Consider the following 15,514-nt stretch of genomic DNA (forward strand, 5'->3'; position numbering starts at 1 on the left):
CAGTCTAACATACTTCTCTGCCACTCCAGACTTCCTCATACAATACCAGAGCTCCTCTCTTGTCACCCTGTCATATGCCTTTTCTAGGTCTACAAAAACACAATGCAGCTCCCTCTGGCCTTCTCTGTACTTTTCTATTGGCCCCCAGATGACCAAAGTAACAATATCACAACAATAGCACTTTCAACATGCAAAAGACATATTTTATTGCCTGTTTATATATTGTATAGTTATTTTATTGCCTATCTGTCTATTTTATACAGTTTTATATTTGCATTGTCCAGGACTACAGATGGAAATTAGCTATGAGCTACAATCTGGTGCAAACATCTCTGCCTCTGTGCTTAATGTATTTGTACACTGTCCTAATAAACCTCTAAACAAACAAACAAACTATTAGCATCGCGATGGTTCTTACTGTCTGAGGAGCAGAGGGGATCTTCTCCTTGGGTTTAGGTCCAGGTTTCCTGCCCCTCGGAAGTGGTTTCCTCCCTCTGATCCCCCTGGGCTTTTGAGGGATGGGACAATCTGGGATTTTGGGTTCCGTCCCTCCGGCTCTCAGGTGTTCTTCGTACGGGAGCATCAGCCTGCCGCAAAAAAAAAACAAAACAAAACAAAAACGGACGTGTGTTTTCCCAGGATACTGGCTTTTTAAGGGTTTCGTACCGCGAGGTCTTCCGGATGCTTCTGTCGGACCTCTCGTAGTGTCTCCGGGTGCAGGTGGCGGCGCTGGTGCTGCCGGGGCAACCTCCCAGCTCGTTGTACACCACCTTCCACAGGCGCTCCGACGTCACCTGCGACACACACACACACACACACACACACACACACACACACACAAAGAAACTCAGTGTTTGACTGCGGGAAAATCCTGTTGATGGATGAAACATCCCTAACATCACCTCGGAGAAGATCCAAGAGGTTTCCTCGTTTAAAAAAAAACGTCTAGTTCTTTTAGTGCTTGAAACGTGGGTACGATTTCAAATTTTTAATATTAATAAATATATCTGGGAGAGCCGACACCATTTATTTAGTTACGGTTATTATTATATACACTTATAAAAGATTAACGGCACCAATTATAAAGTTCGGAATATTTGATTTTTCCATTTAGCTGTGCTTTATGTAACTGTGAGAATTTTATGTCGTTTTTTTTCTCATGTAATTTTATGCAATTATGTGACTATTTCAGGGACATCCTTGTTATTTTTACCCGGTGACAAAGTTGAAGAGCGTCAGGTTGCGACACGTGACTCAGTAAATAAAGAAACGTCTGGGACTGCATGAGCAGCTGATGAACTGACAGCAGATTAACGGCATTATTGTTTGCTTTTGAAGGACGTCCGATGTGTGTGTGAGAGGAAGAAACTGGCGTTCATTCCTACGGAGTGGATTTATGACTATATTGTATAAGTGGTCGGTGTGAGGCCGTGACGGCACGGAGGGTTCGAGGCGACGGGCAGAAAAGGCGTTTTGTTGTGGACAATAAGTGGACCTCCTGTTTCCCCCCCTGGCTTGTTTACCACCGGCGGGAAAATACCTTTAACCGCCTGTTTGCTGGAGGGAAGGATGTATGGAGAGGCAGAAAAGAAGAGTTTCTTTTCATTCTTCTGAATAATATAAGGTTATTTTTCGCCGGTTGATTTGCTCCAAATGCCTGATTTGCCTTTCTGTCGAGTTTTAAAGTTTTCATTTCCAGTTGTTTTTTTTTTTTTTTTTTGCTTGTTATCGCTCAGACTAGTGAAGGGCAAAATTGATGACGGTTCGTCGCAGCAAGACGGAGTATAGATGTGGAACCAAGGGGGGGGGGCGGTGAGGCTACAGGGAGTGGAGATCAACAACAGTCCAGAGCAGAGTGTGGAAAAGACATAAATAAATGAGTTCAAGAAGGTTGGAATGGGTGGAGGAAAGTGTGAGGGGAACTATGGGAACTATGAGCCACCCATAGCGACATACAACCCTTCACTCGCTCATTCACATTGCATATGAGCATACAAGTACTGGTGCACAAGAGGTGAAGAGACGGGTCCAAGCAGGTTGGAATGGGTGGAGAAAAGTGTCAGGGGAACTATGAGATAGAAGACTATCAGCCAGAATAAAAGGAAAGGTGGACAAGCCGTGATGTCTGATCTACAAACAGTGACGATGACCAAAAGACAGGATGCAGAGCTGGAGGTCGCAGAGATGAAGATGTGAACCGGATGGAGAGGATCAGGAATGAGTCCATCAGAGGGGCAGCACATGTTAGATGTTTTGGAGAGAAGGTCAGGGAAGCCAGACTGAGATGGTTGGGTCATGGACAGAAGAGGGAGTGGGGATATATTGGCGGGCAGGTGCTGGAATTGGATCACCGAGAAGATTTACGGACGTAGCGAGAGAGGACATGAAGTGAGTTGATGTGAGAGAGGAGGATGCAGAGAACAGGGTTTGATGGAGAAGGTTGATTTGCTGTGGCGACACCTGAAGGGAGAAGCCCAAAGGAGAAGAAGACTTTGTCAGAGGGGTGCAGGACATGTATGTCTGAGACAAAGTGATGACTGAGATGGTTTGGATATGAACTCTCCTCTGTTCATGTCCAAACCCCGGTGAAGATCTGGGTAGAAGGTTGCAGAAAGTGGTGCTTCCAGACAGTGAGAGGGGAATACAGAGAATAGGGTTAAATGGAGAAGGTTGATTTGCTGTGCTGACTCCTGAAGGGAAAAGCCAAAAGGAGAAGAAGAAGAAGAAGAAGAAGACTAGTGAAGGCCAAAATTAAGCAGATTCCAAAAATCATTTCTGGCCCGGTTGAACCGTTCGCCGATGTTTTCAGCATAAAAAAATAAGAATCACAACATGACAAATCGGTTTTGTCGGTAATGAAAAGGCTTCGCTGTGAGATGAAAATCTGATTTCGCTAAAAAATGAATAAAAAAGTAAACATCGGCAGACCCTGAGGCATCGGAGGAGGACGTCTCCAGACCCTGGAAAACCCGGGGCTCCGCTTCGCTCAGACGGAGAAATCAACAAGCATCGACCGCGTGGACTCGGGCGAAACGTAGCCAGAATCTTTAGCGTTGCTCTCTGACGTTGCTGTCAACACGGCGAAAGCAGCATCAGCCTCTCCCGCTGTTTGTCGGGGGGTGAAACAAGCTGGAGAAGAGACATCGGCCAGAAGCCTCCGGGGCCAGAAAAGGCTCGATACGCTCCGGGCGACTCACCTTTTCGTAGCCGCCGAGCCGCTTGACCACAGAATACATGAGGAAGAGGTCGACTGAGGACGGGAGGGGCGGCGGAGGCCGGGGCCGATGAGCCATGCGGACAGGGAGCAGATGGAAGTGCAAATCAGCGTGCGGATCAGGTACAAGGACGCCCGATCAACAAATTAAGAGCCGATAATCAGCAAAATGCCGGGTTTGATCCTCCCACTGATACAAATCAAAACCGGTCCGACCGCCGCGTTCAATAACGCCCGTCAAACTAGCCGGGATTAATATTTCCACCGCCGTTAACGAGATGCCGGGAGGTCAATTTCTTGACGAGTGTTTTTTTTTTTTTTTTTTTTACCAACACAACTTTTAGCTCTTTTATCAGTCCATCATTTATCAATTCAACGATTTATGAATCGGATACAAGGTTTGTTTTCGATGAAAACCTCCAGGTTGCAGGAGTGATGATCCGCCGTCCAAATCCATCCTGACATCCTGACAAAACGGCGTCTCTCCACCGAGACGCTCTTCTTCCCCTCGTCTTGGGACGTCGATCAATAATTTAAACTTTTCGCTTTTTTTTTTTTTGTTTGTTTCTCACGCTCAGAAACATTTGACGTCTCCTCCCGAAGCCATAAAGGAGGACGACACGGGAGCCTTTCGGGGCCTCTTGCTTGGACGTTTGTTCGAATCCGTCGTACGCTAACGTGCTAATAGCTAAGTAGCGCTTGGCACTTGAAGTACAGGAATAAGAAACTCCTCTAACGCCTCATCAGTCCATAAACGTACAAATAAAAACTTCCGGATCTAGATACGAACATTAGCTCGGTTTGGGTTTGCGGGTCCATCTTTGCGCTAACACCCAGGTTAGCGTGATACCTGAGGTGGAGACGCCGTCGAGGGCGCGACTCACTCTTTTTGAAGCCCAGGTTGGGCACCTTGTGGATGGGCGAGCCGTGGCGCTCCATGTAGGCGTAGAGCTGGTCCAGGAAGAGCTGCTCCTCGGGGTGGGGGAGCCAGCTGCCCTCGCAGCCCACCTCCACGCTGCCCATCACGTTCTCCTGCAGGCCGGAGGAAGGGAACGGAGATGAATCGAACAGAAAAGTTGACTCCCGAATTTTTGCCCACCGTCTTTCGCCTGTTTCGCTGGAAATAGAAATGTTTTAAATCCTCTATTTGGCAACTCTGCACGCCGATTATGTGCAAATGGTCAAACCGGAAATGCCGTTTGACGAGCGGCGTCAGTTTGAAGACGGTTAAAGAGTACAATCAAACGTTTGCGGCTCCTTTTGCATCAGATATAGAGCTTTAGTTTGGGGTGTTGCCTGTAAAAGCACATTGGTGTTAATTATTATCAATAATATAATCTATGATGCGATTCCTTTATTTTTCTTTTGCATTAAAATAGATCTGGTTTTAGGCGTTCCAGAAAAAGCACATTTTTGTGGACTATTATTTCGAATTATTAATAGTGATTCCATTCTATTCTTTTTCTTTTGCATCAGATATAGATCTATAGTTTGGGGTGTTGCCTGTAAAAGCTGTTTTTAAATAATTTTTCATCATGATTCATAATTAAGAAGATGTATAATTTCCCTTTTGCATTAAAATAGATCTATGGTTTGGGGTGTTGCCTGTAAAAGCTTTTTTTTTTTAAATGATTTTTCATCATGATTCATAATTAAGAAGATCTATAATTGGCTTCAAATGCACTTTTTAAATGTATTATTCATAATAATTAATAAATTGATCAATTCTATATTTTTTTATTTTACATTAAAATTGATCCATGTTATGAGGTGATGTCTGCATTTTGTTTAAATCATTCAGATTCATTTTTAAAAAATTATTCTTTGTTGCATTAAAATAGATCTATGGTGTGGGAATATTCCTGTAAAAGCACATTGGTGTTAATTATCATTAATAATATAATCTATGATGCGATTCCTTTCTTTTTCTTTTGCATCAAAATAGATCTAGTTTGAGGCGTTCCTGAAAAAGCTAATTTTTGTGGACTATTATTTCTAATAATCAATTATGATTCCATTCTATTCTTTTTCTTTTGCATTAAAATAGATCTATGGTTTGGGGTGGTGCCTGTAAACGCACTTTTTAAATGTATTATTCATAACAATTAATAATTATTCTATTCTATTATTTTTTCTTTTGCATTAAAATGGATCCATGATATGGGGTGGTTTCTGTAAAAACACTTTTTTAAAATTATTGTTCATATTCATTTTAAAATTACTCTTTTTTGCATTAACAGGAATACAGGGAGATACAAAAGATAGAGGTCGCAATGGCACAACAAAGGATCTACGATGACTTGTATGCTCGGTTGGACGGTAAGGAAGGAGAGAATGATCTATACAGGTTACCGAAACAGAGAGATAAAGATGGAAAGGATGTACAACAGGTCCGGGTGATTAAGGACAGAGAGGGAAATGTATTGACTGAAGCTAGAAGAGTGATGCGAAGATGGTAAGAGTACTTTGAAGAACTGATGAGGCAAGGGTAGAGGCAAGGGTAGAGGTAAGAGAGGCAAGGGTAGAGGAGGTGACTATTGTAGACCACAAAGTAGCACAAATTAGTGAAGTGAGGAAGGCATTGAAGAGGATGAAGAGTGGAAAAGCAGTGGGTCCTGATGATATACCTGTGGAGGTGTGGAAGTGTCCAGGAGAGGCAGCGGAAGAGTTTCTGACTAGTTTATTCAACAGGATCTTAGAAAGTCAGAAGATGCCTGAAGAATGGAAAAGTGTGATGGTGCCCATTTTTAAGAACAATAAGGATGTGAAGATTCCGGCAACTATAGAGGGATAAAGTTGATGAGCCATACAATGAAGTTATGGGAAAGAGTAGTGGAAACTAGACTGAGAGCAGAAGTCAGCATCTGTGAACAGCAGTATGGCTTCATGCCCATAAAGAGTACTACAGATGCAGTATCTGCTTTGAGAATGCTAATAGAAAAGTAAAGAGAAGGCCAGAGGGAGCTGCATTGCGTTTTTGTAGACCTAGAAAAAGCATATGACAGGGTGCCAAGAGAGGAGCTCTGGTATTGTATGAGGAAGTCTGGAGTGGCAGAGAAGTATGTTAGACTGGCGCAGGACATGTATGCTCGCTGTGAGACACTGGTGCGGTGTGCTGTAGGGGTAACAGAGAAGTTCAAGGTGGAGGTGGGACTCCATCAGGGATCAGCTCTGAGCCCCTTCTTGTTCGCAATGGTGATGGACAGGCTGACAGATGAGGTTAGACAGGAATCTCCATGGACCGTGATGTTTGCAGATGACATTGTGAACTGTAGTGAGAGCAGGGAACAGGTAGAGGAACATCTAGAGAGGTGGAGGTATGCTCTGGAAAGGAGAGGAATGAAAGTTAGTCGCAGCAAGACAGAATATATGTGTGTGAATGAGAGGAACTCGGGTGGAACGGTGGGGCGACAGGGAGTGGAGATCAAGAAGCTGGAGGATTTCAGGTACTTGGGGTCAACAGTCCAGAGTGTAGGAAAGTGTGGACAAGAGGTGAAGAGACGGGTCCAAGCAGGTTGGGAGGCAGACAGGAGACAGGACAGAGCTGGAGGTTGCAGAGATGAAGATGCTGAGGTTCTCTTTGGGAGTGACCAGGATGGAGAGGATCAGGAATGAGTCTTTCAGAGGAACAGCACATGTTAGATGTTTTGGTGAGAAGGTCAGAGAAGCCAGACCGAGATGGTTGGGTCATGGACAGAGGAGGGATAAAGGGTATATTGGTAGACGGATGCTGGAACTGGAGGTCAGAAGAAGACCAAAGAGAAGATGTATGGACGTAGTGAGAGAGGATATGAAGGTAGTTGGTGTGAAAGAGGAGGATCCAGAGAATAGTTAGATGGAGAAGGTTGATTGATTGTGTCGATCCCTGAAGGGAAAAGCCCACAGGAGTAGAAGCAGAAGATAAGGGGTGATGCCTGTAAAAGCACTTTTTTTTAAAATTATTATTCATATTCATTTTTTTATATCTATTCTTTTCTGCATTAAAATAAATCTATGGTTTGGGAATATTCCTGTAAAAGCACATTTTTGTTTATTATTATGATTAACAATGAACAATCATGCAATTCCATCCTTTTACTTTTGCATTAAAATAGATCCACAGTTTGAGGCGGTGCCTGTAAAAGCACATTTTTGTGAACTATTACTTATAATAATTAATATTGTTTAAATTCTATTCTTTTGCAATAGAATAGATCTATGGTTTGAAGCAGTGCCTGTAAAAGCACAATTTTTGTTAACTATTGTTTATAATAAATCATAGTGGATTCAATTCTGTTGTTTTTCTTTTGCACTCAAATAGATCTAGAGCTTTTTCTTTCAATGAATATTCATGACAATGAATCATTTTTCAATTCTTTTGTCTCTCTCCTCGGAGACATCTGGGTCGGCAGACGTAGGGTTTTACCGTAGCTCTGAGGCGGCGTGATAGCATTGCTGCTAGTGGCTAGTTAGCACCGCCACCCTGTGTAGCCTCTTACGCTAATTAGCGCCTCGCAGGAACGTCTTCTGTGTTTGAGAACCCTCAGCCTCAATGTGGCGTCTTTTTTTTTTTTCTTGATCATCCGATTCAATCCGGATACGATTATCGCGTACAAATCCATTTGGTATCTTTTAGACCAGTGAATTTTAACCCAAACTTGGGCCCCGAGCGCCACCTAGTGGGCCGCAAAAAAAAAACTGTTTTGTACGTGTGGGCTGCGCAATAACAACTCCCGAACATGTAGCGACGCTAACGCATCAGCCAGTTGTGACTTTAACCAGCTCCATAAATAAGGAGAAGACACTCAGCTAGCTGGAAACAAACAAGATGGAGAAATATTTAAAACGAAAAAATGAAGACGACCCCCTCGTCAAAAAGTACATTTTTGCGCAAGTACAATCCCGACTTCCTTAAGTACGGCTTGGTAAACGGAGGTAGCGCCCAGTGTGTGGAGTGTGTGTGTTAACGCTGTCTAATGAAGCACTTGAGCCGTCAAAACTACAGCGGCACCTAGAGACCGAGCGTCCGACGCTTTTGGGGAAGCCGGTGGAATTTTTCAAGAGAAAAGAAGATGCAGATGCAGAAAAGATGGATCTGACTGGCAAGTCTAAAAGTGCACTGAAAGCTAGCTAGCTAGCTAGCTGGTAAACTGGAAGTGGATTGGGTTTATTGAATTGAATACAAATCAAACCAAGAGTGAGATCATTATAAACCTGTACAGTGTATATATATATTAAATAATACATATTAAATAATATCTAATATAATTCATAATAATAAATAATATATATTAAAATCATATTTAATGGGCCACTCTGTACTGAAAGGTTAAGAACCCCTGTTTTATACCGATCCAAGTGCGTGTTTTTATCAACTAGCTCGGATGCTAGCTTGCGTGAGTCTTACGCAATTCCCAAACGCGAGTGAGCAGCTGACCGCAGATCTCCGCGACACCAACCTTCATCCTCTCGATCCACGACTCCGACTGGCTGGAGTTCAGCGAGTCTTTGCAGTCGCGGCCTCGTCTCTTGCGCGGCCGTCCTCGGAGGCTGAGGGACGGACATCCTGCGGGAGGTTTCGAAAAGGGACGTTTATAATTTTGTCATATTTTAAGCACAACCTTTCCGGCGCTCGAGTGGAACTCCGGTTTCGAAACGAGCTCCTCGTGATCCTCATGCGAGCAATTAAAGAGACCCGCCGTGTGATTTGAGTTGTAGGTTCGCAAAGGCGAAATCACCACCGGAGAAAATGCAGCATTTCATAAAACCTGCACCGAAAAACGACACCGGAATATTAACGATGGAAATATCCGGTGTCCTTTTATTTTTTCCGATTGGCTTAGCCTCTCCGATAAAGCCGCAGGCTCAAGAGCGAGGGATAATCAAAAGACCACACACACACACACAAACACACACACACACACACACACAGTTGATACTTGTGTAGTGCAAGCAGTATCACTTCCCCGTCGGCCCCCTAGTGGCCACTACAGGGTATTGCAGCTCACTCCATCACAGATGGGAAATCCAAAATCCAATTTTCCCCGCTGGTTAAACGGCGCCTTTCCGAACGTCGGCGCGTGGGTGAAACTCACGGAACTGCCAGGCGAAGCTGGCGCTGCTCTCCAGCGTGGGGTGGTGGAAGGTGTCCCTGCAGTACATGAGCCGGGTGCTGGGCGCCGCCCTGACGCCGCCCAGCGCCAGCAGATGGGCGTCCTGGAGCGCCGGCCCTCGCGCTCGCTCCTGGACGCGCCTCTGCAGCGAGCGGAAGCGGCAGTACTGCGGGTAGCTGAGGACTTTGACGCTCTTACGCTCCTCCACGCCGTCTGGGAGGAACAGACGTTAAAATTGTAATGGCGTCATCTGCAGCGGGAGGTCAAAGGTCAAAATCCCTAATTTCACCGGTTGCATTTAATTAGGTTAAAAAGGTTAAAAGATCGAAATGTAATTTTCCTGATAATGTCAACCTCGTTTACCTCGTTCGGAGTGTTTGCCAGGATGTCTATTATTTAGATTGCAGACGTTTTTTTTTTTTGTTTTTTTTTTAAAACAAAAAAATGGCATCAGCAATCTTAATTTGCGCTTTCAATCTTTCCTTTTAATAATCGATGAAACCTCAAGACTTCCTGCTCGGATGCGTCTCCGCTAGCTTTTTAACCCTCTCAGGCTCGAATTAAGTTGTGGCGTAATTAGCTAAGTAGCATTTAGCCGTCGCAAATCTGCAACATCTGCCTGGAGAGGGTTAAATGTGTTTTCTCCAAACAACCGGATAAATCAGCGACGGGAAACCGGGCGTCTTCCGACCCCGAAGGCTCTTACTCTCGGTTTTGTCCCTCAGAGGTTTGCTGTCGGCGGCGGCGGCGGCGGCGGCGGCGTCCAGCACGGCAGGCGGGCGGCGGTGCAGTCCGTTGAGAACGGCCGGCTTCAGGCCGCCGCTCCAACACAGCGGCTCCGCGCACGACCACCGCACCAGGTCCTCCACGCGCACCACCATCTTCCTGGACACCGCCAGGACTTCATCCTGGACACACATGGAGGTTCTGGTCCATGAGTAGATCCCGGTCAAGTAGACTATTTATAGTGTTGTGTTAAAATGACGTCATACATCCAACATTGTTTATTGTCTGACTTCAAACACTGACGGGAGGTCATGGAATAGAAGAATGAATTAAATAGAATCTTTCTTCTTCTTCTTCATTTGGCTTTTCCCTTCAGGTGTCGCCACAGCGAGTCAACTTTCTCCATCTAACCCTATTTTCTGGACCCTCCTCTCTCACACCAACTACCTTCATATCCTCTCTCACTACGTCCATAAATCTTCTCTTTGGTCTTCCTCTAGACCGCCAATTCCAGCATTCGTCCACTTTCCCTCCTCTGTCCATGACCCAACCATCTCAGTCTGGCTTCTCTGACCTTCTCTACAAAACATCTAACATGTGCTGTTCCTCTGATAGACTCATTCCTGATCCTCTCCATCCTGGTCACTCCCAAAGAGAACCTCAACATCTTCATCTCTGCAACCTCTAGTTCTGCCTGCTGTCTTTTGGTCATTGGAACAGTTTCTAGTCCAAACATCATCGCTGGTCTCACCACTGTCTTGTACACCTTTCCTTTTATTCTGGCTGAAAGTCTTCTATCTCTTGGTACCCCTGACACTTTTCTCCACCCATTCCAACCTGCTTGGACCGTCTCTTCACCTCTTTTCCGCACTCTCCGTTGCTCTGGACTGTTGACCCCAAGTACCTGAAATCCTCCAGCTTCTTGATCTCCACTCCCTGTAGCCTCACCGCTCCGCCCGAGTTCCTCTCATTCACACACATATATTCTGTCTTGCTGCGACTAACTTTCATTCCTCTCCTTTCCAGAGCATACCTCCACCTCTCTAGATGTTCCTCTACCTGTTGTCTGCTCTCACTACAGATCACAATGTCATCTGCAAACATCATGGTCCATGGAGATTCCTGTCTAACCTCATCTGTCAGCCTGTCCATCACCATTGCGAACAAGAAGGGGCTCAGAGCTGATCCCTGATGGAGTCCCACCTCCACCTTGAACTTCTCTGTTACCCCTACAGCACACCGTACCAGTGTCTCACAGCGAGCATACATGTCCTGCACCAGTCTAACATACTTCTCTGCCACTCCAGACTTCCTCAGACAATACCAGAGCTCCTCTCTTGGCACCCTGTCATATGCCTTTTCTAGGTCTACAAAAACGCAATGCAGCTCCCTCTGACCTTCTCTGTACTTTTCTATTAGCATTCTCAACGCAAATACTGCATCTGTAGTACTCTTTCAACGCAAATACTGCATCTATGAATTAAATAGAATACAATGATATAAAATAAAAAATAAAAAATAAAATTAAATAGAATAGAATTACAATAAATTGTTAATGATGTGTTTATAAGAAAGAAAATGAAGTTGAAAAAAAAAATCATGATTTAAAACTGAATAGAATAGAATAAAATGAAAAATAAAACAAAAAAATAAAATAAAATAGAATAGAATTAAAATAAATTGTTAATGATGTGTTTATAAAACGGTCATACATCCAACAAGAGGCACGCGAAAAAAAGGAGGGAATTGGGTGACGTGATCAGCATGAATTGTTGAAAATGTATTATATATTATATATAACATCAATTTTTTTATATATTTATTTATATATTTTATGTATATATAGATTATAATTTTGTATATTTTATATATATGTTATAATTATAAATATATATTATAATTTTACATATATATATATATATATATATATAAATGTTCTTGTCTGTATTAGTTTGCTGTGTTGGTATAAAAAAAGATTTGTTTCCCTGGTTAGAAAACTGATGAAGATGATGTTATAATGTTAAAATGTTAACGATATGACATATTTAGCAAGAGGGACACAAAAAAAAAGTGGGGAATCAAATCATATGATTATTCTTTTTAAAAATCGGGGCCACAATAACATGTTTTTTAAGCACGTATCTCTGGAAAGAGACTAGTTTTTGCTCGAAACGTCATGTGAGAATAGGATTTTTTGTGTTAAATGTAAAATAAATTATCTTTTTGTGTGTGTGTTTTTTTTCCAAAACTCCACTCAAGTGCTAAATACACCACAATGCTTTTTTTTTGGTATGTTTTAATTTGGTTTTCTTGCATCATAATGCATATTAAACACATCTCAACAGGTTTACTTGTAAAGTTTTATCTCATTAGCACTGAACTTCAGGCTTGCACGTCCAAACTTCACATTAACATTCCTGCTGAGTCAGACACTCTTCGGGTAATTTAATAATTCAGGTTTCCTCTCCATAAAACCCAATTTGAGATATTTAAGAAATGAAACAGAGGAGAAGCGTCGATCGAAACAACCTGTCAATCAAAAAAAGCAAAACTGCACGCAACTATTTCGCTAACTGACTTGACACTGCTTTTTTTGTTTTGGGGAAATAATTGAAATATTAAACCTGCGTTCCACCGGTTGGATTAACATCCCCACCCTTTTGCTTATTTATCCGTTTGGACGAAGGCTGTCACTCCACTACAACTAGTCTACCACTGATTTAAGTAGGTCAGGGTGAGACGTCTTCATTTTTCTTACTTTTACTTTTTACATCTTACTTTTTCCGCATGTTTTGATCCGCAACGGCAAGCAAACGCTCCCAAGTTTGGGAACATTTCATCAATGACGCGACCAAGACGGGTTTATTTCTACGGCCGATTGCAATTCTGTAGTATTTCATTGTTTGGAAAACAAACCGCGAGTGTTTTGCACAAAATGCGCTTTTGTTGAAGGGAAATAAAACTACTTCGTTGACACGTGTGATATTCGTTGAGTGTTGAATATTTGTGTAACAAACTTTGACAAAAGAAAATGCATCCTCTTGTTGCAATTAATATAAATAAAAGCTTGTTTATTTTTAATAAAGTTCATAACCTAACGAGTCGACCGGCCGTTAGTCGTCAACTAATCGTCTATTGAAATAGATCTAAATCACAATAAATAGTGAAACTGAGTAATTAAATACTCACGCTTGTAAAAATCACTAAATAAAAATTAAAAATATCAAGTAATAAAAATAAAAAGGACAGTCCAAATCAAAATGAATAAATAAAAATAAAGTTAAAGGTATGTAAAAATATATCTAACATATATATACATGTAAAGATCATTGTAACAAATGCCTTAAAATAATTCATTAAGTGGTGCAAAAAAGCTAATAAATCAATAGTAAAGTTAAATTTTTTGGAATTTCAGATTTCTCCTTTATCGTGTAATTAATTCGACCCGCTGCTCCTTAAAAACCAGGTCTCTGTTTCTCTTCCAAAGTATTCATCTAACATTTTTCCAAGTGGAAAATTTGAATTTCTATACGGAGGCTTCCTGAGCGGAATATCAAAGTGCAATCTGTGGAAAATCTGTTTTTTTTTTTTCCTCGACAGAATCACGGGATTTAAATTTGGGTGACGGAGTCCTCCGGGTCCCAAGGGAGGATTTGTCACGTGCGCGCTCGTCTGCACGCGTGCAAACTATTTCGCCCGACGTTTTTCTCGCCCCGGTCACGGAAACGCCCTCTGATTTACGACACATCTCAACCCAGTAGCGTTCCAGTAAAAATGGATGTCGGGGGACCAAAACACGGACTTGTGTTTATTTGTGGATCTTCGGACAGGATTCCCAGGATTATTTTCAGGAGTGACGGCCAAGGATTTTGTTTTTTCTATCCCTCAATTGCACCCGAATGGCGTGGAGGCAAAAGCAAACATTTATTCTTTCCTTTGACTGCATCCTTTAATATCTCCTGTATCGCGTTTAAGGCGCAGACAATAAAATATCCCTATGTAACTATATATATATATATATAGATATATAAAGGTCGAAATACGACCAACCCTTTGTTTTGATCAGATTTTTCTTTATATATTGAAATTCACGCGTCCTGTACTAAAATAGACGACGCAATTCCAACCGGTGCTATTTTATATTACGAACACTATTATTTTTTTTGCAGTGTTTTCTGTTGCCGCGGGACATTTCTATGTTATTTTGCACAATCAATAACTTTTATTTATTTATCTTTTTTTTTTTTTTTTAAATGTCAGCCTCGCCTGCGGTCTCGGCCTGTTTATTGTCTGACTTCAAACACTGACGGGGGAGTCATGGAATAGAAGAATGTCAGATAGGGAAAACTGAATTAAATAGAATACGATGATATAAAATGAAAAATAAAACGAGAAAATAAAATGAAATAGAATATCATTAAAAAAAATTGTTAATGATGTGTTTATAGGACAGAAAATGAAGTTGAAAAAAAAAACATGATTTGAATATGATTACAATAAAATGAAATAAATTAAAAAATAAAAACGAAAAAATAAAATAAAATAGAATAGAATAAAAAAAAAAGTTGATGTGTTTATTCGAATGGAAATGAAGTCGAAAACAAATCATGATTTAAAACTGAATAAAACAGAATAAAATGAAAAATAAAACAAAAAGATAAAATGAAATAAAATATTGTTAAAAAAAAAGTTAATGATTTTTTTATTAGAAAATGAAATAAAAAAAATGATTTAAAACTGAATAAAATAGAATAAAATGAAATAAAATGAAAAATAAAACACAAAAATAAAATAAAATAGAATAGAATTTAAAAAAATGTAATGATGTGTATATAAGAAAGAAAATGAAGTTGAAAAAAAATCATGACTTAAAACTGAATAGAATAAAATGGAATAAAATGAAAAACAAAAAAAAATAAAATAGAATAGAATTAAAATAGTTGATGTGTTCATAAGAATAAAAAGGAAGTTGAAAAAAATAATCATGATTTATAACTGAATAAAATAGAATAAAATGAAAAATAAAACAAAAAATAAAATAGAATAGAATAAAAAAAATGTTAATGATGTGTTTACAAGAACGAAAATGAAGTTGAAAAAAAAATCATGATTTAAAACTGAATAAAATAGAATAAAATGAAATAAAATGAAAAAAAAAAATTAAATAGAATATAATGAAAAAAATTTAATGATGTGTTTATAAGAAAAAGAGGTTGAAAAAAAATCGTGATTTAAAACTGAATAGAGTAAAATGAAATACATTGAAAAATAAATGAAAAAAAATAAAATGAAATATAGTATAGAATTAAAAAAATAGTTGATGTGTTTATCAAAAAGAAAATGAAGTTGAAAAAAAAATCATGATTTAAAATTGAATAGAATAGAATAAAATGAAAAATAAAATGAAAAAATAAAATGAAATAGAATATGATTAAAAAATAGTTCATGATTTGTTTACAAGAAAGAAAAGGAAGTTGAAAAA

The 15,514-nt window shown here is 40.6% G+C and overlaps 1 protein-coding gene across 1 annotated transcript in view; it reads right to left on the reverse strand.

The window, feature by feature from the left end:
- LOC147213701 (uncharacterized) overlaps window positions 1-15,514 on the reverse strand; it is a 45,392-nt gene that overhangs the window by 9,465 nt on the left and 20,413 nt on the right. Inside the window, exons 4-10 of the mRNA XM_086142177.1 lie at window positions 10,013-10,214; window positions 9,289-9,519; window positions 8,653-8,759; window positions 4,099-4,246; window positions 3,198-3,250; window positions 697-794; window positions 419-587 (exon numbers count right to left, since the gene is read on the reverse strand). Coding sequence (XP_085998303.1) covers window positions 419-587; window positions 697-794; window positions 3,198-3,250; window positions 4,099-4,246; window positions 8,653-8,759; window positions 9,289-9,519; window positions 10,013-10,214 — 1,008 coding nt within the window. The remainder of the gene's footprint in view (window positions 1-418; window positions 588-696; window positions 795-3,197; window positions 3,251-4,098; window positions 4,247-8,652; window positions 8,760-9,288; window positions 9,520-10,012; window positions 10,215-15,514) is intronic.

Source organism: Fistularia commersonii, chromosome 35 (assembly GCF_037954325.1).
Source record: "Fistularia commersonii isolate RoL2024-O1a breed Wild chromosome 35, RoL_Fcom_v1.0, whole genome shotgun sequence".
Lineage (NCBI taxonomy): Eukaryota > Metazoa > Chordata > Actinopteri > Syngnathiformes > Fistulariidae > Fistularia > Fistularia commersonii.